The 27,280-nt window shown below is 39.4% G+C and overlaps 1 protein-coding gene across 1 annotated transcript; it reads left to right on the top strand.

Moving 5' to 3' along the window:
* Positions 1 to 15,692: 15,692 nt before the first annotated feature.
* Positions 15,693 to 26,890, top strand: SPESP1 (sperm equatorial segment protein 1). Its single transcript, XM_019725638.3, has 2 exons — positions 15,693 to 15,954; positions 23,698 to 26,890. Exons 1-2 carry the CDS (start codon positions 15,885 to 15,887, stop codon positions 24,690 to 24,692), a joined length of 1,065 nt encoding a protein of 354 aa, XP_019581197.3. The 5' UTR covers positions 15,693 to 15,884; the 3' UTR covers positions 24,693 to 26,890.
* Positions 26,891 to 27,280: the final 390 nt, after the last annotated feature.

Here is a 27,280-nt window from a genome sequence, read left to right on the forward strand (position 1 = left end):
CTGGGCGTGATGAAGCAGCACAGCAAAAGATTTCACCACCCTATTCAGATTGGTGTGCAGTTTAAAACTTAGGAATTATTTATTTCTGTAGTTTTCCATTTAGTATTTTCAGACTTCAGTTGACCGTGGGTAAATAAAACCATGGAAAATGAAACCGTGGATAAGGGGACATTACTGTACTGTTTTTAGAGGACAATTTGGTCTATACACTATATTTTAAATACAATGTCTTCTGACTGAATAGGGTCATTTGTAAGAATTTGGTGGATGGAAAGATTGGCACGTTTGCAAAAATACATGAACAAGGAAAGCTCATTACTAAATATTTATAACATTTTGATAGTGAAACGCTGACAACCTAGATGTCTTAACAATAGAGTTAAAAACTTTATTGTTGATCTATACTGAAAAATACTATGCAGCTACCAGAAAGAACGAGATAGGAAATAAGTCTGGGATCTATTGGGAAGAAGATAGCAAGATGCAAAGTAGCATGTATAGTATAATTTTATTTTGTAAAATAAATTTAAAAAAGCAATCGGAATACACATTCCCATGTGTGCTCATAAATAATTCAGGAAATACTATATTCACAGCATTCACAGAATGGTTAATGCTAGGGAGTGGGAGTGGAAATGCTTCGTTTCAATTGTTTAGGATGTACTTACATTACTTTTTGTTTTTTAAGGGGGAATTTCTTTTTGTATCTTTTAAGAACCAGGGAGCATGTTGTCAGTTATGTTCTGACTCTGAAAATCATTGTACTTCTCTCTTGCCCTGACCACATCAGAAACAAAAGGCAGTGGTGATTGCATGTAAAAACATAGATGGACCCTATAAGTGAAATCAGGTCTCTCCACACAATTCCAAGTACAGGGATGAAAAGAAAAAGAGCTGATCTAGCCTACTGTATTTGTGGCAAAAGTTTTCAATTAGATAGCATATTGAAATCACTTATCAAATAAAGATAATATGTTATTTAAAGAATTAAAGTTATATATTTGTAGCTATTCATATTTCTCTATTTCAAATTTACATTTGGAGGATAAAGAATGCTTTTCTGTATTCCCTAAGTTATTTCTCACTTCCTGGGGCTTCCCAAGCCTTCATCTGTCTCTCTCTAGACATCATTCAATTAAAGTAAACTTTAAGATATTTTAAAACAGGAAGCAGAAGCTGTCTGTAAGTGGCTCTACAAGAAGTGGTATTCCTGGAAGTTTCCTAATGGGCTGAGTGAATGGAGTAGGTCAGGACATACTTGTGGGATCCAACAAGTGACCCAACAATTATTAAGAGACTAAAGAGCAACTATCCAGAGACCAAAGGTAACTCACCAAGACAGCACTTCTGTCCCCACCCATTAACAATGCCTGTCAGTCACCTTAGCACTCTGTGAAAGCAACCAAAGAACTAATGGAGAGTATTAAAAATGCAGAGAATAGCTTTCAACAATAGCAATTTAATCTTGGAAAACAATTTGAACTCTTATAAAGGGATTAAAAATAAACTTTTAACTGAAATATACAAAAACAAAAGTACACCTATAATAAATGTACAGCTTGTTAAAATTTCACAAACTCAATGCTCCCATATAATTAGCATCCAAATTAAGAAATACTACATTATTGAGACCCAGAATTAGGAGACCCATCATGGCAGAGTAAACAGTGTGCCTGCATCCTTCCATGAACACATTAAAATTACAACTAAATTATAGAACAATCAACCTAGAGAACCATCTGAAGTCTGGCTGAACAGAAGTTTTACAACTAAGGATATAAAGAAGCCATGTGAGACTGGTAGAAGGGGCAGAGATGTGAACCAGGCTGGTCCCAAACCTCTCGTGTGGCGGTTGAAAATAGGGGATACCTCAGCATTAGAGGTTCCCGCTGGAGGAGCAAAGGAACCCAGCCCCACTCCAGGTTCCCCAGCCCTGAGTACTGGTGCTGGGAAGTGGAGCCCCACAACATCTGGCTGTGAAATTCCAACCATCCAGGTGGGATAGAAGGCTGGGGGGAAACACAAACATCCTCTTAAACGGACCGAGCACAGACTCACTTACTCGCAGGCACTTACCTTGGGCTCCAGCAGAAGGATGGTGGCTTGGGGGGTGTCCGAAGCATATGGCTAGCAGACTGAGATGTGTGGCTTAGAGGCCAGAACTGGAGGACAGTCATTTTCCTTGTGTGGGTCCTTCACCCATGCAGCCGGGCAGGCGGCCGCCATCTTGAATGTGTTGAGCCCACCCCCTACGCTTACAGCCAAATCTGAACCTGATTGGTCTGGTGAGCTCCAGGGCTCCACCCTGCTATTTCACTGGGACCCCACCCCATCCAACTTCCCCAACGCAGGAGGCACTTTCTTCTAGAGTGGACAGCCTCTCCCAAATTGCACTTTCTTGGAAAACAATTGGAGTCCATTGGCCCCAGTCAGGCGATGACTGGCTTCAGTATGCTCTGATACTTTTGCTGAGTAGCACTGGCACCAAACCAGAATCTACATTAACCTGGTGAACACAACTCTTCCCACTCTAGTGATTCCGAGACCCTGTCTCAACCCAGCTCCCATACTGCACAAGGCTTTATCAGTAGCTGAACTTTAAGGGAGTCAATAGGTGACAGCGGGCCTTGGGGTGTCCTGGCCTTTTAGGGAGCTACCCCAGGCCCAGTACTGCTGGCAGCCATCCTTTGTTTGCAGCGTGGCCTCTCCCATGTGCCTCCAGGTTTCTCACAGGCAGCAAAAAGCCGCAGATTTCTTTGTAGCTCCTACAAAGTAGTCCCCAGCTAGTCACAGGCAGCGGGTGACCTGTGGCTGCACTGGAGCCCCTCCCAAGAGGCCCCAGAATCAACATACCTGGAGATTGGCTTCAGATCACAGCAGAGCACTGCCCAAATAGCCCCACAAGCGGCACACACAAAGGGCAGCCTCAACAGGCACCAGAGCCCACTGGGGTGAATCTCATTCACTGGGCTAAGCCACCCTGCACAACAGCCTATACATGTGGACATGTCCAAACTCCACAGTCAATTACCCACTGATTTGCCAATAGCACTGAAGGCTCAACTACAACAGGTGGGCACACACAACCCACACAAGGGAGCACCCAGAGCAGGTGACCAGGGAGACTGTGCCAGGGCCCCACAGGACACCTATTACATAAGGCCACCCGACCAAGACTGGCAGATATAGCAGATATACCTCATACATAGAAACAAACACAGGGAAGCAGCCAAAATGAGGAAGCAAAGAAATGCATCCCAAATGAAAGAACAGGAGAAACTCCAGAAAAAGAAAAAGAACTAAACAAAATGGAGGCAAGCAAACTACCAGATACAGAGTTCAAAACAATGGTTGTAAGGATGCTCAAGGAATTCCGTGAAAACCTCAGTAAAGAGACAGCAAGCATAAAAAAGGACATACAAGCCATAAAAAAGAACCAGTCAGAAGTGAAGAATATAATAACTGAAATAAAGAATGCACTAGAAGGAATCACCAGTAGACTAGATGAAGCAGAGGATCAAATCAACGATTTGGAAGATAAGGTACCAGGAAACACCCAATCAGAAAAGCAAAAAGAAAAAAGAATCTAAAAAAATGAGGATAGTTTAAGAAACCTCTGGGACACCGTCAAATGTAACCATATTTGCATTAGTGGAGTACCAGAAGGAGAAGAGAGAAAGCAAGAACTCATTTGAAGAAATAATGACTCAAAATTTTCTTAACCTGGCAAAGGAAACAGACATAAAGGCCCAGGAAGCACAGAGTCCCAAAGAGGATGAACCCAAACAGCCCACACCAAGACACATTATAATTAAAATAGCAAAGGTTAAAGACAAAGAAATCCCAAAAGCAGCAAGAGAAAGGCAACTAGTAACTTACAAGATTGTCAGCTGATTTCTCAACAGAAACTTTGCAGGCCGGAAGGGATTGGCAGGAAATATTCAAAGTGATAAAAAACGAGGATCTAAATACTCCAAAAACCAAAATACTCTACCCAGTAAGGCTTTCATTTAAAATCAAAGGACAGATTAAGAGCTTACCAGACAATAAAAAGCTGAAGTTCATCACTACCAGACCAGTATTACAAGGAATGTTAGAAGGACTTCTTTAAGATGGGGGGAAAAATGATCAAAATTACGAATAATAAAATGGCAATAGCTATGTATCTACCAACAATTACTTTCAATGTAAATGGATTCAATGCTCCGATCAAAACACATAGGAGGGCTGAATGGATAAGAAAAAACTCTTAAATATGCTGCCTACAAGAGAATCACTTCAGATTGAAAGACACACATACACAGACATAAAATAAAAAGATGGAAAAAGATATTTCATGAAAATGGAAACAAACAAACAAAAAGCTGGGGTAGCCATGCTTATACCAGACAAAATAGACATTAAAACAAAGGCTCTAACAAGAGACAAAGAAGGATCCAGTAAACCCACTTCTGGGTACTTATCTGAAGAAACCCAAAATGCTACTTCAAGGGGACATCCATATGTTCATTGCAGCACTGTTTACAATGGCCTAGATGTGAATACAGCCTGGGTGTCTGTTGATGGAAGAATAGATAAAGAGGAGGTGGTTCATATACACAGTGGAAAATTGCTCGGCTATTGAAGGGAATGGATTCTTGCCATCTGGGGTGGCAGGGATGGACCAGGGGGGTACTGTGCTGAGTGGAGTATGTCAGATGGAGAAAGACAGATGCAATGTGATTTCACTCATATGTAGACTCCAAAGAACAAAACAAACAAAAAGAACAGAAACAAACTCATAGATACAGAGAACATTTTGATGGTTGCCAGATGGAAGGGGGGTTAGGGGGCTGGGTGAAATAGGTGAAGGGATTAAGAAGTACAAATTGGTAGTTATAAGACAGTCATGGGGATGTAAAGTAAAGCACAGGGAATATAGTCAATGATATGGTAATAACTATGTATAGTGCCAGGTGGGTACTAGACTATTCAGGGGAATCACTGCTTAAATTATATAAATGTCTAACCACTATGCTGTATACCTGAAATGAATATAAAATAATATTGAATGTAGAGAAAAGGAAAAAGGAAAGGCTACATTATCAGTATCCCAGGCACCTCCTGTTCTATTTTTCTGTTGTTAGGTGACCGTATGTGTTGGTCTGTCTCTGTGCTCTCTTGGGAAGGATTGACATTTTCACAATATTCCGTTTTCCAATCTATGAACACTGTCTCTCTCTTACAAAGGGAGGTTTTATAATTCAACAGCCTCCCTGGGAAATGCAGGAAAATCAGGAAGAGAGTGATAAGTCCATCAGTTTCTCTGGGGCTTCTGGAGGTCCCTGCAGGAAGATGTCCTGCTTCACCATATCCCCCAGGAAGGACGTGGGGTGCCCCTTGGCTTGACACCGTGGGTAAAGTTGCCTTGTGGAGGCTCCAGTTTTCTAGCCACCATTCCTGTTTCATCATCCTAATCACTGCAGGTGTTTGTTTTCCTCCTCCCTCCACAGGCCATCATCTCGTGTCACTTTTTCTCCAGATCCTGCTAAGAATTTTCAGTATGACCCAGAGAAAGCACATTTGGTGGCCTTCCATCTTAGGAGCAGGGCTCTTCGTCCAGCCTCCTTCCCTGCTGGTCACTTTGGAGTGTTACTGCTGACTGTTCCTTGTGACTTGACCTCCCATTCTGGGACTTTCCTTGAAATTTGCTCTTCATGCTGGTGCCTCTTAAGGGCAAACAGGGATACTTTCTTCACCTAGAATGTTTCCCCCTAATTTTTATGATAAAAAAATTTTCAACATAAAGAAAAATAGATCAAGTGAATAGTTCATATCCACATACCAATCAACCAGACTTAACAATTGTTAACATTTGCCATATTTGCCATACTGATCTTGTTGTTGTCAAGATGTAGCAAACATCTTGCGTTATAAACACAGACAGCATCATATTTCACTGTAAGTATTTCAGCAGGCATCACTAAAAATTAAGGACATTTCCTTACGTGACCATAACATGATTATCTCTAACAATACTAATAATAATTCCTTTATATAATCTAATATCCAGAAGTTACGCAAGATTTCCCAACTGTCCCCAAAATATCTTTACAGCTGTTTTATTCATTTGTGTTTTATTGTATGTCTCTTTAAACTTGAACTATTTTACCATTTACTTGTTAAAGTCCCACTTACTGGAATTGTCTGCTTGCTTCCTCATAGAACAGTGCAATTGTTTTTCCATCCCTTCTATTTCCTTTCAAGTAGAAGTTAACTATTTTTGGCAAAAAATACTTAATGGGTGGTGCTGGATACTTCATATTTCATCATATTATAAGGCATATGAATCTAGTTCTCCCAACATTTGCAATGCTAAGATTGATCGTTGGGTTAAGATGACGATAGCTTGAGCCTAGAATTGTAAAATTACGTTTTCCTTCTCATTCTTAGCAAGTAACCTGTGAGGTGATAATGTGCAAACATGTAAAACACTGTTTCTCCACCAATCTTTCACCTAACGGTTGTAACATCTTTTGCTGATCCTTGCCTGAATCAACTATTACACTAAAGGGTTGTAAATTGATTTTCTAATTTTATTATTTCTCTACATTTATTATCTGGCCTTCCTGTATAACTAATACTTTCCCTATTTAGTAAGTTTTATTTGATTATCCTGAGAATAGTTCCTAATGAAAATATGGAATAAATGCTTCATTTTTTCCTTTAATAATCTATTTTCAAAGTAAGAAAGCAATGACCAATTTTTAAAGTTAATGTTATAGACACCATCACTGGTAACAAAGGAGTTTGCTATTTTGTTCTTATTTAAATAGCACAAGTTTACAATACAATAATGAATTCTAAATATTTCAACCAGTTCCATTAAGCATTTTTTGAAGCTCATATTGTTACACATTTGGCCAGTAGAACTCCTTCAAGCTGACTTACTCCTTTTGATAAGCTTTTACAAGCTTTTGAAAGTTTCCTTACTTTCTCACTTAACCCAGGCTCACCAGCTCATCAACTTATAAGCTGAGGGACCTTGAACAAGTTTATTATACATTCCAAGCTTTACCTTCCTCACTTATAAGATGAAAATAACAGTACCTACCTCATAGAGTTGATATGAAGAGTAAATGAAAGTGTTATTTGGCATAGTAACTTACATCCAGTCAGTAGGTAATAAACCCTAGTTACGATTATTATTGGTCTAAGCTCTCTGGCTTTAACAACCCTAGTGAACTTAGATAAGACATTTGGCTTCTCTGGGCCTCAGTTTATCTGTACAATGGGAGACTTGGATTATAAACTCTAGGTCCTTTCCACTTCCAACATTCTCTTTTGTAACCATACCAGCAGTTCTGTACAGGCTTGATAAGAAACCAAAACAACAGAAAGACCTGGGTTTTGCAGTCTTATTGCATTGGGATGTAGCTGGGTGACCTGGCCAAACTTTTTAGCCTGAGCCTCAGTTTTCTCATCTATGGAACTGGGATGCTATTATCTGTTTAGCCTACCCTCTCAGTATGCTTGTGAGTATAAAAGGAAATATAGAGTCTATAAGGTTTAGAACAAACCCAGCATTCAAAAGGGATAAGGAAAATGAGATCTGGAGAGATTAAAGTCCTTACCTGAGATCATCTTCTAATTGATTTGGTGGCATCAGCCAGGAAGTTTCACATGTTAGTCAACAAATATTTAGAGAGCCCACCTTCTTTCAGGCACTGTGAAAAATCCCTGGGCCACAAATACAAAAAGACATGGTCCCTGTGCTCAAGAATCATCCTTTATAGTGGGGACATATTCAATTTTTAAAAAGTTAAGTGAATTCAAATTAAATTTGTATCGAGGAATACTTTAGAATCCCAAGACCTTCCTTGTGGATAAATCCATGGAGTAATAAATCATTGTTCTGACATTTCTGGAAGTCACCAGCTGCATTCTCAGACTTTCATGGGGCTGCACACTGACTTTGGTAGAGCCAAAAGTAAACAGGGGGGGTTTTCCTGGACAGAACTAAAAATACTCCGAGGTTCATATGCTTGCAATCACTTCCCAGTTATTTCCACACCCATTTCAGGACTGTTTTTGCCATCCCTTTATTAAAACAAAACAAAAACATCCCATCGAGCCAATCCAGAGTCCTGTATAGTGAATAAAACATGTATTTTGTCTACTTTAAGTGGGACAGTACCTGTTGAAAAGCACGCTCCCAAGCGTCAGCCTGCCTCTTCTGTGTGCTCCCAGGTCTCATTTTACAAACTTTCAGCCCACATCTGTCTGCAGTGTAGCTGCATATGGAGTAGCTTTAACAGTCAGAGAAAGACTAGATGTGCAACATTCCTCTAACCAGCTGCAATGAAGCAAATCTCACTGGGAGAACAAAGGCTCTTATTATTGGATCATTTTAAATATTATTACACATGATTTGGTGCATTTAGAATGCAAGGTGTGAGAGTAAAACAAAACACACAATATCAAAACATGCTCCAGCTCAACAAAATCTGAATACAGTTCCTAGCCTCACAGCTGGAGAGACGCTAAGGGCAAGGTACCATTTCAGTCATTGGTGAGGTTCTGCTGCCCTCAGGTGGCTGAAGCCTTTCTCTGCCAAAGCTGCAGGTGCTATCATGCCCACATGTGCTCAGGTGGAGTGGATGGGTGGATAGGGAGATAGATGGATCCATTCATTTGCTCATCCAGTTAATAAATATACAATTTAAACTATTTTGCCAGGCACTGTGACAAGTGCTGTTAAAAAATGACATTGGAGATCTGACATCTGAAAAGTGCATTGACGTTAAGCAGGCAAGGGCTATGTTCAGAACTGCCCTGAGCACTGGTCCCAGGAAAATAGTGGGAGCAGTGGCAAGCGACCTGTGATGACAGAGGCAGGAATTCCCAAACATGCGTCTTCTCCCAGGGAGCCAAAGATACCTCATAGCCTATTAATTCAAATCCATTGCGTTAACAGGAGAAAGAACACAAAGCAGGTAAAAGTGAGCTTTAGAAACACACTAAAAGGAATATACGGAAAGTTCGAGGTGGGGACAGAGAGAGAACGGATACAACCCTTTGCCTGAAGGACAGAAAATTGAAACAGACTAAAAGAACAAGACGCAATATTTAACACCGCTTGTCCTCCAAGATGATGACACTCAGTATTAGTGAATCACTATACTATTGATGGGCATGGAAATTGGTGCATTCCATTTGACACAGCAATTCCACAATCAGGAATCTGTTGTCCAGAATTACTTGCAGAGGTGTATAGAGGAAAGAACAGATGGAGAGACCACATGCCATTCATTTTACCTCGGCTTAAATAATGGAGTGACGGACACTTAGAGCTGAAGAGCTCCTTCTTGAGGTTGAAAATTGTGCTGGGAGTTGCTAGCTCCTTTTAGGATTCTGTAAAGCCAGTATGAAATTCCCAACCTTTTAATTACAATTGAACTCAAACATGCATTTATTGAGCACCTGGTGAATGTAAGACTTTGGCTGGGTTGAGGAGGATGCAATGCAGGGATAACTTAGATCTGGTTGCTGGACCTCAAAAACCTTGGTCTAGAGAAGATTGACTTGTAAAATTATAAAATACATCAATTCAAGGAAATAACGGCTGTAACATAGCATGATGGAAATATGGGGTAGGGAAGACACAATACACTCTAAGTGGAGGGATGAGGGAGGGGTGGATTCCTAGCAGACGGGGTATTTGAGCTTTGAAACACAATAGGAATTTGATAGGCCTGGGTGGTCAGGAGCAGGGGAAGGAGTCTCTTCCTTTAGGTTGGAAGATTATGAGGTGTTATTTATTAAGTTTTTACTGAGCACCAAAAAAAATGCTGTGTGAAATAGAGTAGCATAAGAACCACTATAAAGGGGAGATAAAAATACATCCCTGAGAAAAAAGTTACAAGATATTAAATGATGCTGTGTGATAAGGTATCACACAATCTAGAGTCCAGAGTTGAAGCAGATTAAATATATTTTTTGGTAGTGAATTAGCCACTTGAAAAATATTTCAGTAGGAGAAAGCATGAGATATAAGATTATTTCTATTACTGGCCCTCTTTTCCAAATTTCTCGATTTTGTAAAAAGTTATTGTCTTTATTTTTAATTAAATGAACAATGCATAATGTGCAGTATAATCTTGTTTGGAAAAGTTCAAGGAATAAGGAAAATATTTAGAGTAAAAAGTAAAATTCTCCTTTCAAAAGCTCCCATTCTCCCCCCAATCTCATTTCTCTTTCTAGAAGCAAGCACTGCTATCAGCTTGCTGTTTCCTTGCAGAATGATTTCTGATGCATTCATGTAAATACATAACTGTGCTGTGATTTTACATAAGTAGATATGTGGGTTTCTTTGCATTCTTTTTCTTACCTTACTACCATATTTTGGAGAATTTTTTCTATGTTAGCACATAGATCACAGAGTTAATACTCATTCTTCTGCTTAACTAGAATTCCACAGTAAGGACATATCATGGCTTTTTCACCATGACCATTTTGATGGTCCATAAGATGAAAGCGACTAAGGTCTTATCTGATTTACATAAACAAGCAAACAAGCAAAAACAATCCCAACTCTGGGCCTAACTAACAGACATCTTATTTTAACCTCTCACTTATAGCCCCTCACCCAATTCCCAGACCTGAGTCCATTTACAAACTCGGAGTCTCCTAAGTGAAGGAAAAGCTGGAAACCCTTGTGGACTAATTCCATGATAACACCACAAGTATTGTGGCTCTTACTCCTAGCCTTGCCTAATGGAACCAGTGGTCAGCTATAGAAAATCTGCATAGACAAAGAGAAGATTCCAGTCCTCTGAGATTCCTGAACGCTGGCTATGAATCACACTAACTTCTGCAGAGCCAGAATGCCACTGTAGCTCACTGGTTAGAGTGGGGCTTATAGGGGTGAGGTGATCAAAAGAATTGTAACCTGAGTCCACCTTACAGTAAGTTCAGTGAGACCCTAAACCCTTCCTGTGGTTATTTTCCCTTCTTGAGTATACAATTGAAAGAGATATACTCAGGTGCTGGCAGAATCTTCACACTGATTTCCTGACCTTTAGAATAAGAGTGATTATGATAGAAAAAACTAAATGGAAACCCACAGAGCTTTATCCTCCCTTCCCTAAATCAAAAGAGTAAAATGGAAGTTATACCAATCCCTTGGTGAAGGACTATAGTAAGCGTCACCATGAAAGATTTGAAAGATGCATTTAACCTGCCAGCTTGGTTGGGGGTGAAAATGGATGGTGAAGTGACTTAGGATTATAAACTCAATCAGATAACGCATCCAACTGCCGGTGCTATTCCAGGTGTGGTCTCTTTTGAGGAGCATATCAACAGAGGCCCTGGCACAGAGCCATGCCTGGGCAAATGCTCCTCCCCCATCTAGTTAGTAGATAAAACATACTAGAAGCAAACTGCTTTCACCTGCAAGCAAATGTTGAACACCGTCTCGCCACAGCGTTGATGTAAGTCTAAGGTTCTGGGCTCCTGTTTGGTAAGCAGAGATCATCTACCTCACTAGCCCACAGGGTATCATGGTGGTCCACCAGCTTGATGACATCTTGCTGCTAGGACCCAAAGAACAAGAATCGTGGGTACCCTACTTATTTTGGCAAGACTCATGCAAGCCAGAGAGTGTGAATTAAATCTTGAGGAAATTTTGGTCGTTTCTGGAGGTCCAGTAATCTGGAAAATGTTGGGATATTCACTGCAGTGAGAAGGGAAAGGAGCATGTTTTCACCATCACCACCAATCACATAGAAAGAGCACAGCACTTGTCTTTGGATTTGAGAGACAACATATTCCATTTTAGGTATACCACTCAAGTGTACAAGTATTTACCAGGGGCCCCAAAGGATGCCAGATTTCAATACACTTGAACAGCCGAAGCCTAAGCATTTGCTTTTGGCCTTTACCACCCAGTCGGTTCAGCAGTGTTTGAGGCGTCTGTGGCAGAGCCGCAGCAATCCCAACAGGAGAAACACAGCACACACCCCTAGGGTTTTTTAGAGAAAAGCCATGCCTTCCTTGGCAAGTATTTTCCTGTTCAGAAAGTGATCTTGTCTCGCTTCTGAGACTCTGGTAGAGACTGAGATCCTGACCATAAATCACCAGATGACCTAAGCTGCCCATGGTGAATAAACTGGGTGTTTTCTTACCCTCTTAGCTATAAAGGTGCGCTGCCTAGTAGCACTCTATCACTAAGTGGAAGAGCATATGTGTCTGTTATTCATTTGTCTGTTTGCGCTCAGTGACATTTCTACCTTTCCGCACTCTTCTTGGCTATCCTAGGGGGCTAAAAGTCTATTAGACACACTTCTCAGACTCTCTTGCCAAGTTAGGCTTTGACAGTGAAAGACACAAGGGGGGAGAGGCATATTTTGTTTGTATGCGTTTTTTTTTTTTTCGTTTTCTTTTCCCCCCTCTCCTGTTTCTGGCTGTACTTCCAGACAGCAGCAGCAGTGGACAAGAGTGGGCCCCATGGTTCCTGTGTGATTCCAGAGCTTGAAGTAGCAGCATGTACTCTGGCAGTCACAGAAAGAGTGATCCTAGACTCACTTGCGGTGGGGGCAACACAAGAAGCAGGTGTCTTCAGGTCTTGGAGATCCTGCAAGTCATGGTGGGGGAAGGAGCAAGGGTAGCATTCAGCCACAGCTGACTCATCTGTACAACAATCCTGGGCTCTGTGCAACACCATTTATTAGTTACATCTTGCTGTGTCACAAATTACCCTCAAACTAAGTGGCTTAAAACAACACGCATTTGTTATCGTAGAGATTTTGGTTAGGAGTCTGAGCATGGCTTACCTGGGTACTTCTAGCTCAGGGTCTGTCAGAAGGCTGCAACAAAGATGTCAGCTGGGCTATGGTTATCTCCAGGCTTGCCCGGGGAGGATGCGACTCCAAGTTCACTCACCTGGTTGTTGTCAGGCCTCGCTGGCTGTTGGCTGGAGACATCAGTCTCTCAGTATGTGGGACCCTCAACAGGGCAGCTCAAAACATGGCAGCTGGCTTCCTTCACAATGAATCAGCAAGAGAGTGAGAGATGGAAGCCATAGGCTTTTTGTATCCTAATCTCTGAAGTGATATCCTATCACTTTTGATGTATTCTGTTCATTAGAATCAAGTTACTAGGTCCAGCCCACACTGAAGCTAATACTTGAGTGCTTACTACGTGGCCGGTCCATGCACTCTGTCTCCTGTTCTAAGCTGCAGGCATGTCTGAGTTCAGGGGCACTCTCTCAGCACTTGAGCCCCCCTGGAGCTTAGGAACACTAGAATGCTCCCCCAGTCTGAGTTGTTGATCTGACTCGTCCACTTAACTGAGTCAGTCACAGCTGCACAACTGCTCTGGCCCCATGCTGGCTGTGCAGCGTGTCTGAGAAGCTTGAAGTTCCCCCTGAACTCTACCCTGGAAAGGGAGACACAAGCAGTCTCTGCCACCCTCAAAACCTGTCAGGGAGTTCTGTGTACAAACTGCAACTCCCCTTTTCTGCTCCCAGAAACTTTCCCCTGGATCGAGGAAACAAACCTTGTATCAACCTCATACCGCCCCTAACCTATGGTTTATGCTCTCCTGTCCTCAGGTTCCTTGGCTTTTGATATTCCAAGTCAAGCATATCCACTAAAAACACAAACAAAACATTTCACCTAAGTAGCAGTTCTTACAAAAGTGCTTTGACTTTTAACCCCACCATAAACTGGAAAAAAAAAAAAAAAATTTGTCCCTTCTTTCGATGCCTCTGTTCAATATTCTAGCTGTTTTTCTCTGAAGTAAGTGCATTAATGCGATCGTTGGTATCTCAGTGGTGGAATGAAAGGTTAAGGGGCAAGCAAGCTCAGGGAGGGGGGGACCTCAGTTAATACCTCCAATATGATCCACTACATGTGTCTTAGGACGTATCCCCCTTCCCCAATTTATATTATATAATTTGTATCATAGTATTTATAATACGTTAAGGCTTTTGTTACACATTGCAGGCTGCTTTCTAAAGTTGTTTGATTCCAGAAGGCTGCTTTAATGTATTTAGATTAAGCCGGGTAGAGCACATTAAAGACTCCTGCACCAACCTTGAAAACGTTGTCTGTACTAGCTGTCATCATTTCCTCTCCTCTCACTCATTCCTCAACTTATTGTAATCTGGCTCCTGCCCAAACCACTCCACTAAAACTGTTTCTGCCAAGGATCTTGTTGCTAAATCTAAGGTCTTCTCTCATGTGACTTATCAGAAGCTTTTGACAGTTTTGGTCTCCTCCTCTTCCATGAAGCTCCTCTCTAGGTTTTCCTCTTCCCACTTTCAGTCTCCTTTGCAGGTCCATCCTCCCCTTTCTCGCCTCCCCATGTTTCCCAGAGATTGAAGGCCCAATGACCTCACTTTAAAAACTCTCCTCAGGCCTGTCCCACATACCCACTTCTAGATGCTGATGCCTCCTAAACCTCCATCTCCATCTCAGCTCTTTCCAGGGCCCTACATCCATCTGTTCCTGTACAGGTCACTCCAGTAGGTCACAAGCCCATCTCAACAGAACAACGTTGAAACTAATCTTCCTCACCCCTTCCACTCCTGTATTCCCCAGCTCACACCACAAGAAGAGGTGTCCAGGCCAGAAATATAAGCATCATCTCCTCCCTCATTCCTCACATTCAATCAGTTCCTGTCTTGTTGATTCTAGCTCTCAAGACCTGTCAAATCTGTCCACATGTCCCATGCCTTCTGCCACCATGAGTCCAGGCCCCTATTAAGCTGGGCTTGGATTACTGGAACAAATCTCTCCTAATTTGGATCCCCACCTCTAGTCTTGCTTCTCTCCCACCCATTCTTGATACTGCAAGGAGTGAGCTTTCAGAAATGCAAATCTAATTACACAGTTCCCAACGCCTCAGAATAAATTCCAAGCCCATTGCTTCCTGAGGCAGCAGCAATAATGAGTGTCTGTGAATTTTTAAAAATTATTGTACCGTAACCTTGAGTCTTTGTGGTGTACAGTTCTATGAATTTTAAGACGTTTAGATTCGTGGCCACCACAACCAACCACCACCCAAAAAAACTCCACGCTCTCCCTTTAAGAGAACTTTAAAACTCCACGTTAAGAATGTACTCCCACATTCTTAACCCCAGACAACCACTGATTCATTCTCCATAGCTACTGTTTTGTTTTTTTCCAAAAAAAAAGGAATGTAATCTCTTAAAAGAGTAAAACAAAACCCAAGCCCCTTAAAGTGGCTTTGATGCCTCTGCTTCTCTCTCCTCACTCACCTCCAACAACTGCCCCCACCCCTTGCAATTAACTGAACTATTTTAGTTCTTGGGGAGCTCCAAGCTTTCTTCCAACTAGGTAACCTCCTCCCAACTCTTTCTGGATGGCGGGGTCCTCCTCAAGGCTCCAGTGCCTACTACTTCCTCCATTATAGCACGTTTCACTCTGTTGTAACGGCCAGGTTATCTGTCCGTCTCTTCCAACAGACAGTTCTGTCCACGCAGGGACCGCGTCTTAGGCACTGCTATACGCTTAGGTTCGGTGGATGCGCCCAGCTCCGCCACCCCCAACGCGTAGAGCGCTTATACCCGCCGGGGCGTCGAGACGTTCCGAGGCCCGCGCCCGACGCAGAGCTTCCCAGGCAGAGAGAGCATGCGCACCAGGAGGGGTCGCCCCGCCCCCTGCGTGCGGCCCTGGGGGGCGGGGCGGGGCGGGGCGGGCCTTGGCCGCTCACGTCCCTCCCCCACTCTGGCTTCTCAGGCGCGCTGGGGACGACCGTTGCAGGGCGCCCAGGGTGCTGAGCTAGGACCGTCGGCCGCCGACGCCCAACTCTTTCGGCGCTGAGGTACCCGGCCTGGTGGCCCTAGGACGTTCCCGTCGCATGGCGGAGTGCTGCGGTCGATGCCCATGAAGTCCTTAGTCCTTCTAGTTGCGCTGTTGCTATGGCCTTCGTCCGTGCCCGCGTATCCAAGTGAGTGACCGGCCCGAGGCGGCAGGGACTCAGGAGACATGCCTCGGGGAACCTCAGGGTTCCGGGAGCCGCCTGAGTACCCGCTCTTTTTTGCCCCTGGTCCTGCACGCCTTCCAAACCCCACTGTCCAGGGTCCTGCCTCCTATGCCGAGGTGTGTCCCTCTCCTGCTCGGCCTCTTCCTCCCGGACCTGCGCGCCTCGGGGCCGACCTGGCGACGCAGCCTGTCCCAGACTCGACTCGTGCGTGGGACCTCCCCATCCCCGCGGAGATGTTCCTTGGTGTTAACCCTGTGCCCCTTTACCGGTGCACGTGCAATAAAGCACGGGTGGGCACACCGCGGCCAGCCGCCCAAGGCGGCCTGCTTTGGTATCGCTGGCCGACCGAAGATGGTTTTTACATTCTTAAGTGTGATTATGAAATGTCATCTTTCGTGACATGAGAAAAAGTATGAAATTTTACTGTCATTGTTCATAAATAAAGTTTATTGGAACACAGCCACACGCATTCCTTTATGTATTGCCCATGGTTGCTTTCCTGCATTGTAACAGCAGTTCAGTAGTTGCCACAGCGACAGGATGGCCTGCAAAGCCTAAAATACTTACTGTCTGGCCTTTTACAGAGAAAGTTGAACTCCTGTGGTAAAACCTGGGGAACATGTGGATGTGGGCAGCAGTCTGGGACCTTACCGACCTCCTTTGCACTTCCACAGAGCATCCTCGGGAGCAAGGCATTCAAAACCTCAGTTAAACAGAATTATAACTTGTGACTTGTCCCTCCCCAAAGCTGAAAACTGATAAGCTTTATATACATGAATTTTTAATTAATAAACCCATTCTGTTTTTCACTCGTATGCTTGGATATCACACTAAAAATCATAGTTATATTTGTATCATTTTAAAAAATGAGTATCCACGATTCTTGGTTAAATTTTTGGTAAATCAACAGCTGCCACATCAAGGTTATGGGTCAAGGGCAAAGTAAAAATGTATGAGTTCTTAAAGCATAAAGACCAGATGTATTCCATTGAACTTTAATTTTTTGTCTTTATGTGGAAGTTTTAAAATTTATCTTTTCCTCTTTACTGAGCTACCAGGTTTCTCCCAATTATATGGAACATTTTGCTACTACCTTTAACTTACGAAGCATTTATTCTTATACTAAATCACATGTTTAAATTACCGCTATTATGAGACTTTAAAACCTTATTTTATAAAAATATGAATTAGATTTTTAAGCACATGATCCAATAGCACTCATATTGAGAGAGATTTTTTAGAATTCCATTTTGACTTACAGTGTTTTGAGTTTATCTTGTTGTATAGCCTAAGTATTACATTATATATACATAACTTATTTCAGTCTATTAGTATCAACATTTTACCAGTTTGAGTGAAATGTAGAAACCTTACCTCCCTTTATGTCCTTTTACCATCTCCCATTCATAATATAATTGTCTTAAATGTTTCTTTTACGTAGAGAACTACATCAGATGGTATTATATTTTTGCTTCAACTGTCAAACATAATTTGGAAAACTCAAGAGAAGGAAAGTCTATTTATTGCCTTTACTCATATTTTTGCTCTTTTTATTTTATCTTCCTTTCCAATGATACAGGATTCCTTCTTTTATTATTTCCTTTCTGTTTAATGAGCTTCATTTAGCCATTCTTTTAGGGTAGGTCTTCTGGCAAAAACTTCTCTTAATTTTCCTTCATTTGAGAGATCTTGATTATCCTTTCATTTCTGAAGGACATTTTCCTTTGACAGATAATTCTGGATTTTTTTTTTTAACACTTGAAAAGTATGCTGTTTTGTTCTGACCTCCATGGTTTCTCATGAGAACTCAAATTGTCATTCAAATTGGTTTTCTCCTGTAGATAATGTGTCATTTCTTTCAAGATTTTTTTTCTTTGTCTTCAGTTTTCCAAAGTTTGACCAGGATATGTTTTGGCATGGGTTTCTTTAGGTTTATTCTGTTTGAGGTTCACTCAGCTTCTTGAATCTATAAGTTCGTATCTTTTCCAAATTTGGGGCATTTTCAGCCATTATTATGTCTTTGAATACTTTTTCAGACTCACTCTCTTTCATTTCCTTCTAGACTCAGATGACATGAATGTTAGATCTTTTTGTTATAGTCTCAAGTCGCTGAGGCTCTGTTCATTTTTTTCCCCCAGTTCATTTTCTCTCTATTGTTCAGATCAGGTAATTGCTATTGTTCTGTCTTCCAGTTCACTGATTGTTTCCTCTGTCCCCTTCATTCTGCTGTTGAGCCTATCCTATCGATTTTTAAAATTTCAATTATTGTGTTTTTTCAGTTCTAAAATTTCAGTTTGGTTCTTCTTTATATTCTATTTCTTTGTTGAGACTTTCACTTGTTTCAAACATGTCCATAATTGCTTATTGAACCATTTTTATGATGGCTACTTTTAAATCCCTGTCAGATAATTCTAATACCTGTGTTATCTCAGAGTTGGCATCTGTTGACTATTTTTTCTATTCAAATTGAGATTTTCCTGGTTCTTGTTGAGACCACTGGCTTTTGAAAACCTGGGCCTCTTGGGTATTATGTTGTAAGACTCTGGATCTTATTTAAAGCTTCTGTTACAAATTTAAACGGGCCTCTGACACCACTTCAGCAGTGGAAGAGGAATGCTGCCTTGTTACCACAGGGTGGAGATGAAAGTCCAGGTCCTCACGCAGCCTTTTCTATGGGAAGAGAAGGTATTAATTCATACTTGGTAGCAGCACTTCTGTGGGATAGGGCACCTCACTGAAGCCTGATGACCATAGAAGCTAGGTTCTCCACACAGCTTTTGCTAGTGGGGGTCAGGCCTCAGTGTTTTCTGTGATATTTGGCTGGAATAGAGCAGTTATTAACTAAAAAATTCTGTCTTGCTAGGCTACCCCTTTCCTGGTCCTTTGGCTATGAAGCGAGCAGCCCTTTCTTGGAGCCTTTTATTGTCTGCATCCATTGGTGATTCTGGGTTGCCAGCTGTTCCAGCACCCAGTCTGGGGTATATGTGACAAAAAGAAAACCCAGGGAACTCACTGCTGTGTCATTCCTTGGGTCTTGAAGCCCCTAGTTGGTTTGCCTTCTTCTCTCCACCTTTCAGAGGCCTCTCATGCTTGTTTTATATATAATGTCCAGGGCTTTTAACTGAGCTTAAGTAGGAAGAATAGGGGGAAAGTACACGTTCTCTATCTTTTTGGAAGTGGAAGTTCAGTCTTATTGCTTTAAAACATTTTATTTGGGTCTTATGGAAGAGACAGTGTATTTTACAAATAAACAAGAACACCTAAGTGGAGCATATATGGAAATTATGGGATGGCCTGTTTTTATTTTTAATTTTGGCCAAAATATGTTGGAATTAGATTTACAATGCTTTTGTGTGTATTATTTTCCAGTTTGTGTATAAAGTACTAGTTATTGAAAAAGAGAATGAAGTCCTAATTGACTATTAGACGTCTATCTAGGTAGAATTTTAACTGAGTAGTGATTCGTAATACTCTAAATAAATTAGAGAGAATGTAAATAAGTTCGATATTTTAAAAATTTGTCTAAAATTCTCCTTTAACGTTTCATTTTTATAGGCAGTTAGCCAGTGTACATTATTTTAGCAGCATTCTTTTTACTTGACAAGCAGTTTGATGCCAAGCCTCGAGTTTTTTTCTTTTAAAAGTCTTTAGATAAATACACATGCTATTAACTTAAAATTGTTTTACTTCACAGGCCCATAATTAAGAATGTCAGGAAATATAACCAAGTCAATGCCAAAATAAAATACAATTCATATTAAATATTATCAGAGAATTATAACACTTAGAAACCATACATAGAACATTTTGATTGTCAAATTCTATTGGTCTGTATGATTTTATTATGTAGGTTTTATAATAACCAGTTTTTAAGACATCAGCTATTTGCTTTGTAACACACTTCAAGTGAAATCCCATATTCACCTTATATTTATGTTTTTCAATGCAGTTCTCAAAAAGTTAAGCTATATTAGCTAAAGTGCTAAACCCAGATTCTGTGTAGATTTGAATATACCCTATTTACTTTCCATTTTTGCATTCTGTGATAACTACACAATCAGCACACAAATGAAACACATAAGAAAATACTCTTTTAAAAAAGTAAAGTTTTTAAAAAGACCTAAATTTTACCAATATTCTTCTGAAATTTTAAATTGTAGCATTAAATAGGAACTCCCCAAAGAAATAATACAATTACCTAGCTTTATTGTAACCCTATATCTTATTACACTTTGAAGTAAAGATATTTCATATTAAAGTTCTCAAATTTGAGATTATATATCTTTTAAAAATTATATCCTCCCCCCCCCCCAAGATTTTTAAGCAAAGAAGAGGTGGGAGTGGTTTAGTTTTCCTTTTTTATTCAGTTTAGAAACCGTTGATTCTTTGAGATTAAGGTGACATGTTCTTTCTTTTCTTAAAACTTTTGTCTCAAAGGAACTAGGTATATTACTGTGCAAGAGTTTTAATGTTAGCATTTTATTACTATCATTACATTTTTTTGTAATTTTTCGCATGCCATCACTTCTTAGGAGCATAGAAGCAATTTCTTTTTTCCTTTTTGAGTGTGAGTTTTTTCTGGAATAAAAGTGTTCGTTAAAGTAGTTAATGCATAATAGTATTTTAGCTTTACTGATTAGGAAATCTCTCCAGAAACAGATAAAAGTATAGTCCTTTAGGTTTTTATAAAAACCACATTCATATATATTCATTCTTTTAAAAGACATTGTAGAAGAAAGTATTTGTTTCTTATACCTTTAACCAATTGAAGGCTTATGTATGCAATTAGATACATATTTAAATTGGTGGTGGATAGTACATTTTTAAAAACTTGACTTCCAAATATCATTTTAAAAATTCAGTTAGTTTGCAATATATTTACATAGATGACAGAGCACTAAGTTTACTTGGGGGTGGTTTTTTAATTCAGTTTCTTTAAAAAAATAAAATAAGCCAGTTAATTTACACATGTTAAAACCATTATTTGTAGCTTAAAATGACTGACAAGACCTTAAAAAATCACATTTTTAATTTATAAAAATTAAAAATGGCCACAAAAACCATAGTTTCTCAGCAGAGGTAGAGAAATGAAACTACTCCTAACTCTGGGAGAAGAAGAAAATCTTATGAGTTCTATTTTCATATCAATAGTCTTAAATTTAAGAAACTTTATTTCAATTGATTCTTTTGTTTTGTCTAGATATATAATTATATCATCTGCATATAAAGATAGTTTTACCTTTTTCTTTTGAATTCTTATGCTGCCAATTATTTTCTCTTGTCAAATTACACTGACTATTACCTCCAATACCATGTTAAATAATAATGGAGATATTAGTGTCCTGACCTTGTTTCTGTCTTTAGTAGGAAAGCTTCTAGCGTTTTTACTAAATAAGATCCAAATCATGTTTTTAATGTTCTTTTTAGGGACTTAAATTTATATTTTAAAGAAATGTAAGCAGTTACCTTTACAGAGACTATTATCTTATATAGTGTTCTGTAGCTTTTAAAGTGTTTTCAAATATCTAATTTATTTGGTTCTGTGAGATAAAAGGACAGATATAGTCCTTTAATTTTATAGTTAAGTAAATGTTTAGAGACACTAAGTAATTATCTAAGGTCATGATGCTAGAAAGTAGTAGAACCAGAACCAGAATGAAAGATTTTTTTTTTTCTCACTGCACTAGGCTACATATTCATTTTACTTAAAATTTTCCTTTAGGACAATGCACTTTATACCTATGAGAATGCATAAATAAGTTATTTTACTTTATAAAATGTAACTTTTAATGGTTTACTATATTAAGTAATTGGGTGTGTGTGCTTGTGTGTGTTTTTAGGGCGTAAAACATTACATTGTACCGGTAAATAAGTCTAAAGTCCCCTTTAATGTCCAACTTTAGTCCCATTCCCTATCCTCAAAGGCAACTACCCACATGAGTTTGGTTTGTTACCCTCCTGTCCATTTTTTTAAAAAAATCCACAATTCACTGAGGAAATGTATGATACTATGTCAGTGATTACAAAACATCAGCATAAGGATAGTATCAAAATCTATGTTCTATGTCTCTCTTTTTTCACCCATCATCATATGGATCCTGAAGTGTGCAAGGCTTTTCCAAGCATGACATAAAATGCAGAATCTGCTTTTAGAATCCAGATCTCTAGACAAGTCTAGTGTCTTTCCACTATCACATTGCCTCACGAAACTGTTCTCATTAAGAATTTTTTAAAATTTGGAAATATGCTTTCATTTTTGATTAAACTTCATCTGGTCTTTCTAAATTTTACCAGAAGAGTTAAGGAAGACAGGAGAGTGTAAATATAAAGCATTTTTGGCTATTTGTGCTTGCCAAACAGCTGAATAAAAGTGCCTCCTGAACAGAAAGTTTGTTACTGTATTTCATTTTACCTGGAGAAGGAGGATTCAAGTAGGAGTTATGTATTAGACTTTGGTAAAAAGTGATTTACTGCCTTGAATTAAATCAATTTGTATCTATGATAGTGGCAAAATCAATTCAAAGTTACATGTAATACAAATTTCCAGCACTGAAAATTAAAAACTTCTGACTGAGAAGTAGGGGGTTGAGCAGAATTTCAGAATATCTTATTCAATCAGCATTACTGTTTTCCATATTGGAAATGAGAGGCTTCACCACTCAAATGCTGCGAAATACCAGCACAAAAAAACTGTCAGTTTTGTTGTCAGAGTGAAAAGTTGATGGTTTAGACTAGAATCTGCAAACTTTTTCTGTAAAAGGCCAGATAGTATTTCAGCTTTGCAGGCCATGTGGTCTCTGTTGTAGCTACTCAACTCTGCCGGTGCTGCCCAAAGCAGCCATAGACAATACATAAACAAATGGGCAAGACTGGCTGGGTTCCAATAAAACTTTATTTACAAAAACAGTTGGGTGGATATGACTCACAGGCTATAGTTAGATCTTTGCTTGGTTGAAGGCAGTGGTAAACTAGTAAATGTTTAAATAGGCTTTTTGGAGAGAAGGGTAAGTCCTGGTTTATAGCATTTTCCCCATCATTGTTGATTTCAAGCTACCTACTGGACATAACTGAAGAGGGAGGTAGAAAAAAATATACAGTAGCAAGCACACCAGTATAGAGCATTTCTACCATACACAGATACCCTAGATGTAAATAACCTCAAGAGCATAGATAATAGTAAAATGAAATAAGAAAATGATTGAGTTTTGAATATTTATTACCTTTGTTTTCAATATAATTAATTTCAAATTCAGATAATTTAATTTTTAATGATGTCTATGTTTAACATCTGGCTCACAGAATTACTAAAATTTAATAATTGGCTCTGGTGAGCCAGTATGACCCTACTTCAGCACACACTGTGTTGAAGGACATAATCAAAAATTTTGTTTTAATAAGTTGCCTACTGAATTATAAGTTATATGGGAGAGTAACAGCAAAAAGATATAGAGAATTATGCTAACATGCAACTTTTACACCAATCTTGCTCATCTCTTTCAATAAGAATCTGAAAAAATAATTTTGCTCTTTTAAGTGAGAGTTGACTGTGTCAGAGGTGCTTTATTTCTTGGTTTTTGTTTGTTTTTGTTTTTTTAATCCCAACTGTGAAGTGATAGCATATGGAGTAAATTTGGGTCAGTAGACTTTGTCAATATGTCATATACAATAATAAATGTTACTTATTGTTTGATTTTTTTTCCCCTTAAGGCATGACTATGACACCTGATGAAGAACAAAACTTGAATCATTACGTACAAGTTTTACAGAACCTACTACTAAGTGTTCCCACTAGAGAGCCAGGCCATGAAAAAAAATCAGAGCCTCCAAATAATGTTTATTCTATGGGATCGAAGGTATCAAAATTTAAGGAGATAATTACACATGGTGAAGCTTCAACTGAGAATGACGTTATGATCAATCCTGTCACTGACGAAGCTACGACTTTCTCTACTAGAGGCTTCACAATGGAAACAGGGAGCAAAACGCCGACTAAAAGGACAGCATTTTGGTCGATTAAACCAAACAATGTTTCTATTGTTTTACACTCAAAAGAACCTTATATTGAAAAAGAAGAGCCAGAGCCAGAGCCAGAGCCAGATGTAAGACAAACAGAGGCACCAACGTCCTGGCCAAACGTTACTGAATTACCCACAAGTCCTTCAAGTAGGAGCACTGACTGGGATACCTCCACAGAACTGGAAGACGTCCCTCAGCTCTCAGGGGAAGACGAGGCACTAGCATTTGAAAAACACCCACTGATTTTGAGTAATGAAGACATTTTGAAACAAATTTCAGATATTAGCTCAGAGGTGCAAAAGGTATCTCTTGCTGAGAGCCTCAAGCCAGAATACAGAGAGGATATTCAAGCCTCTAAAGAGCACCTAAAACGAAGCCTCGCTCTAGCAGCAGCAGCGGAACATAAATTAGAAAAGATGTATACATCCCAGTTATTACCACTAGGACGAAGTAGTGGTGAAGCTGATGACATTGAAACTGTTATTAACGTGCTGTATAATTCTAGATCTAAGTTATCTGAATATTTAGATCTTAAATATGTCCCACCAGAGATGAGAGAAAAAGCTACGACAGTACTCAATACATTGAAAAAAATACTATGTATAAGTCAAATAGAAACTCAAAACCTTATTAGGAAGTTATTAAACAATAATATAAAAATTTTAAACTTACTTGACATTCCATGACAAAGGTGATTTAAGCAAACCGGGTATTCACTCACAAGAGAAATGAGCATATTAGTGATTCAAAAGTTGTACAAAAATATTTACTGTTGTAGTTCAATGTACTAACATCTTATATGTCATGTGTTATGAAAAATTTTCATATGCTCTAAAAGCCTAATAATTTAAAATAAAATTTTGGTTCAGGAGTTTGTAGTTTTTTCTCATTAATCAATTTAAAAAGTTATAAAGATCTAATCTTTAAAATAGTTAAATTTTGATTTTGCTTGAATAGATTAGTTAAGTTCACCCATTTTATAAAAGTTAAGAGAATGTATGATATATATGTATAAATATATTTTTATAAATAGCATATAAATTACTCTTTCAGAGAATCTGAGTTTTCTGTCTGAATAACATAGTTGGAGCTTGTCTCAGAACTACTTTCATTTGGATGTATGTGTGCCTCCTGTGAAAGTGGGTGATATTAAGATACATCTCTTATCCTTTGTTGTTTAATACTGTTGGAATATCAGTGAGGGAGGGATTATAACCTGGATTTGCAGTGAAGTCATTCTCACTTATTTCCTCTTTTTGTTTGTCTATCTACATATACATTGAAGCTTTGCAAGTCTTTCATCTGGGATTATGACTAACATCATTAAACTTAACTGTGTAATATTGTAATTATGGTGCAGATAATTCTATTTCATGATTTGACCAGTATAATATTTAAATTTATTGATTTATTTATTCATTCATCAAGCCAGTCATTTATAGTTTCATAGAGATTTACTGACCTTTTACTATGTGCAGGACAAAAATGCGAGGCTTTGGGGATACAATAATGAGACCTAGTTCCTTCTCTCTTTGAGGTTATATTATAGCAGGGAAGGCAGACACTAAACAATAACCTCAACAAATTTTAAATTTCACTTGTGACAAGTTATTAGGAAGGTGTGAGAAATTTGACCTCACCTAGGCCAAAATAATGGGGAAGCTACCCAGAGAAGGTAGCGTTTCGGTGAGACCTAAGGGATGAGACTGTGTGCACGGTAGAGGCGGCTCCCAGCAGGGGGGACAGTGTGTGCACAGGCTCCGAGTTCAGAATGTGTGTGGCAAGTTCAAGAAGTAGCTGGAGCGTAGAAAGGCAAGGTGACGCATCTCAAAATGGAGCTGGTGAGGCACAGTCGGAATGGATCCTGCAAGGCCTTAAATGGCATATTAAAGATTTTAGCCTTTTCCCTGTGATCAACGAGAAGTCACTCGTTGGTGGATTTTGAGCAAAGGATGGGTACGATCAATTTTTTTAAAAAATGCCATTCTGGCTACAGTGTTAGAGGTAGGTAAAAGTAGAAGTGCCCTATACACAGGCCAAATTTAGCTTGGACTAGATAGAAAGAGGTGGCAATTACGTGGTAGAAGCAGCAGGATTTGGTGCTTGAATGGATATGGAGACGGAGGGAGTAGCAGAGATCAAAAATAATTCCCACATCATTAGCTATATTATAAAAAGGACTACATAAGTTTTCTTTTACAATAACGCTCTTTACCTTTCCATGGCTTGATAGCTCATTTAGTCTTAGCTCTGAATATTATCCCATTGCCCGAATGTACCACAGTTTATTCACCCATTCACCTATTAAAGGACATTTTTGTTGCTTCTAAGTTTAGGCAATTATTACTAAAGCTTGTTAAACATCCACGTGCAGGTGTTTGTGTGGATCTAAGTTTTCAATTCCTTCGGGTAAATACCAAGGAGCACAATCACTCAATCATACAATAAGTATGTTTAGTTGTGCAGAAACCATCAAACTGTCTTCCAAAGTGGCTGTGCCATTTTGCATTCCCAGCAGCAATGAATGGAAGTTCCTATTGCCCCACATGCTCATCAGCATTTGGTGCAGTCAAGTGTCCTGAATTTTTACCATTCTAATAGGCATGTAGTGGTCTCGTTGCGACCTACTAGTTTTTAAATAAACTTTTATTTTGTGTAATTTTAACTACTCACCTGTTTAAGAACCTCTGGTTTGTTTCCAGTTTGGGGCTATTAAAAACAAAGCTTCTATAAACATCCATTTACAGGTTTTTGTGTGAACATAAGTTTTCATTTCTCTGGGATAAATGCCTCGGTGTCAGATAGCTGTGTTGTGTGATAGTTGCATGTTCTGTTTTGTAAGAAACTGCCCACTGTTTTCTAGAGTGGCTGTATCATTTCGTATTAACCAACAGCAATACATGAGCTTCTCTGAAACCTCACCAGCATTTGGTGTTATCACTATTATTCAATATGTATTTATTTTAAACCAGTGCAATTCACTGGTTTTAGTATATTAATAAAATTTTACACCATCACAACGGTCTAATTCCAGAATTTCATCACTGCAAAAAGAAACCCCCTACCCATTAGCAGTCACTCCCCATCTCTCTCTCCCCCAGCCCCTGGCAACCACAAACCTGTGTTCTGTCTCTATGGATTTGCCTCTTCTGGACATTTTATATAATGTAATCATACAATATGTATGCCGTCCCAGGAAGGAGGAATAACTGTCCCCTCCATTATGAAGGGGTTCAATGTAATTAGCTGGCTGTTCTTTTCAAGAGATGGAAGC

The sequence above is a fragment of the Rhinolophus sinicus genome, chromosome 3 (genome assembly GCF_057876585.1).
Source record: "Rhinolophus sinicus isolate RSI-liver-muscle chromosome 3, RSI-T2T, whole genome shotgun sequence".
Classification (NCBI taxonomy): domain Eukaryota; kingdom Metazoa; phylum Chordata; class Mammalia; order Chiroptera; family Rhinolophidae; genus Rhinolophus; species Rhinolophus sinicus.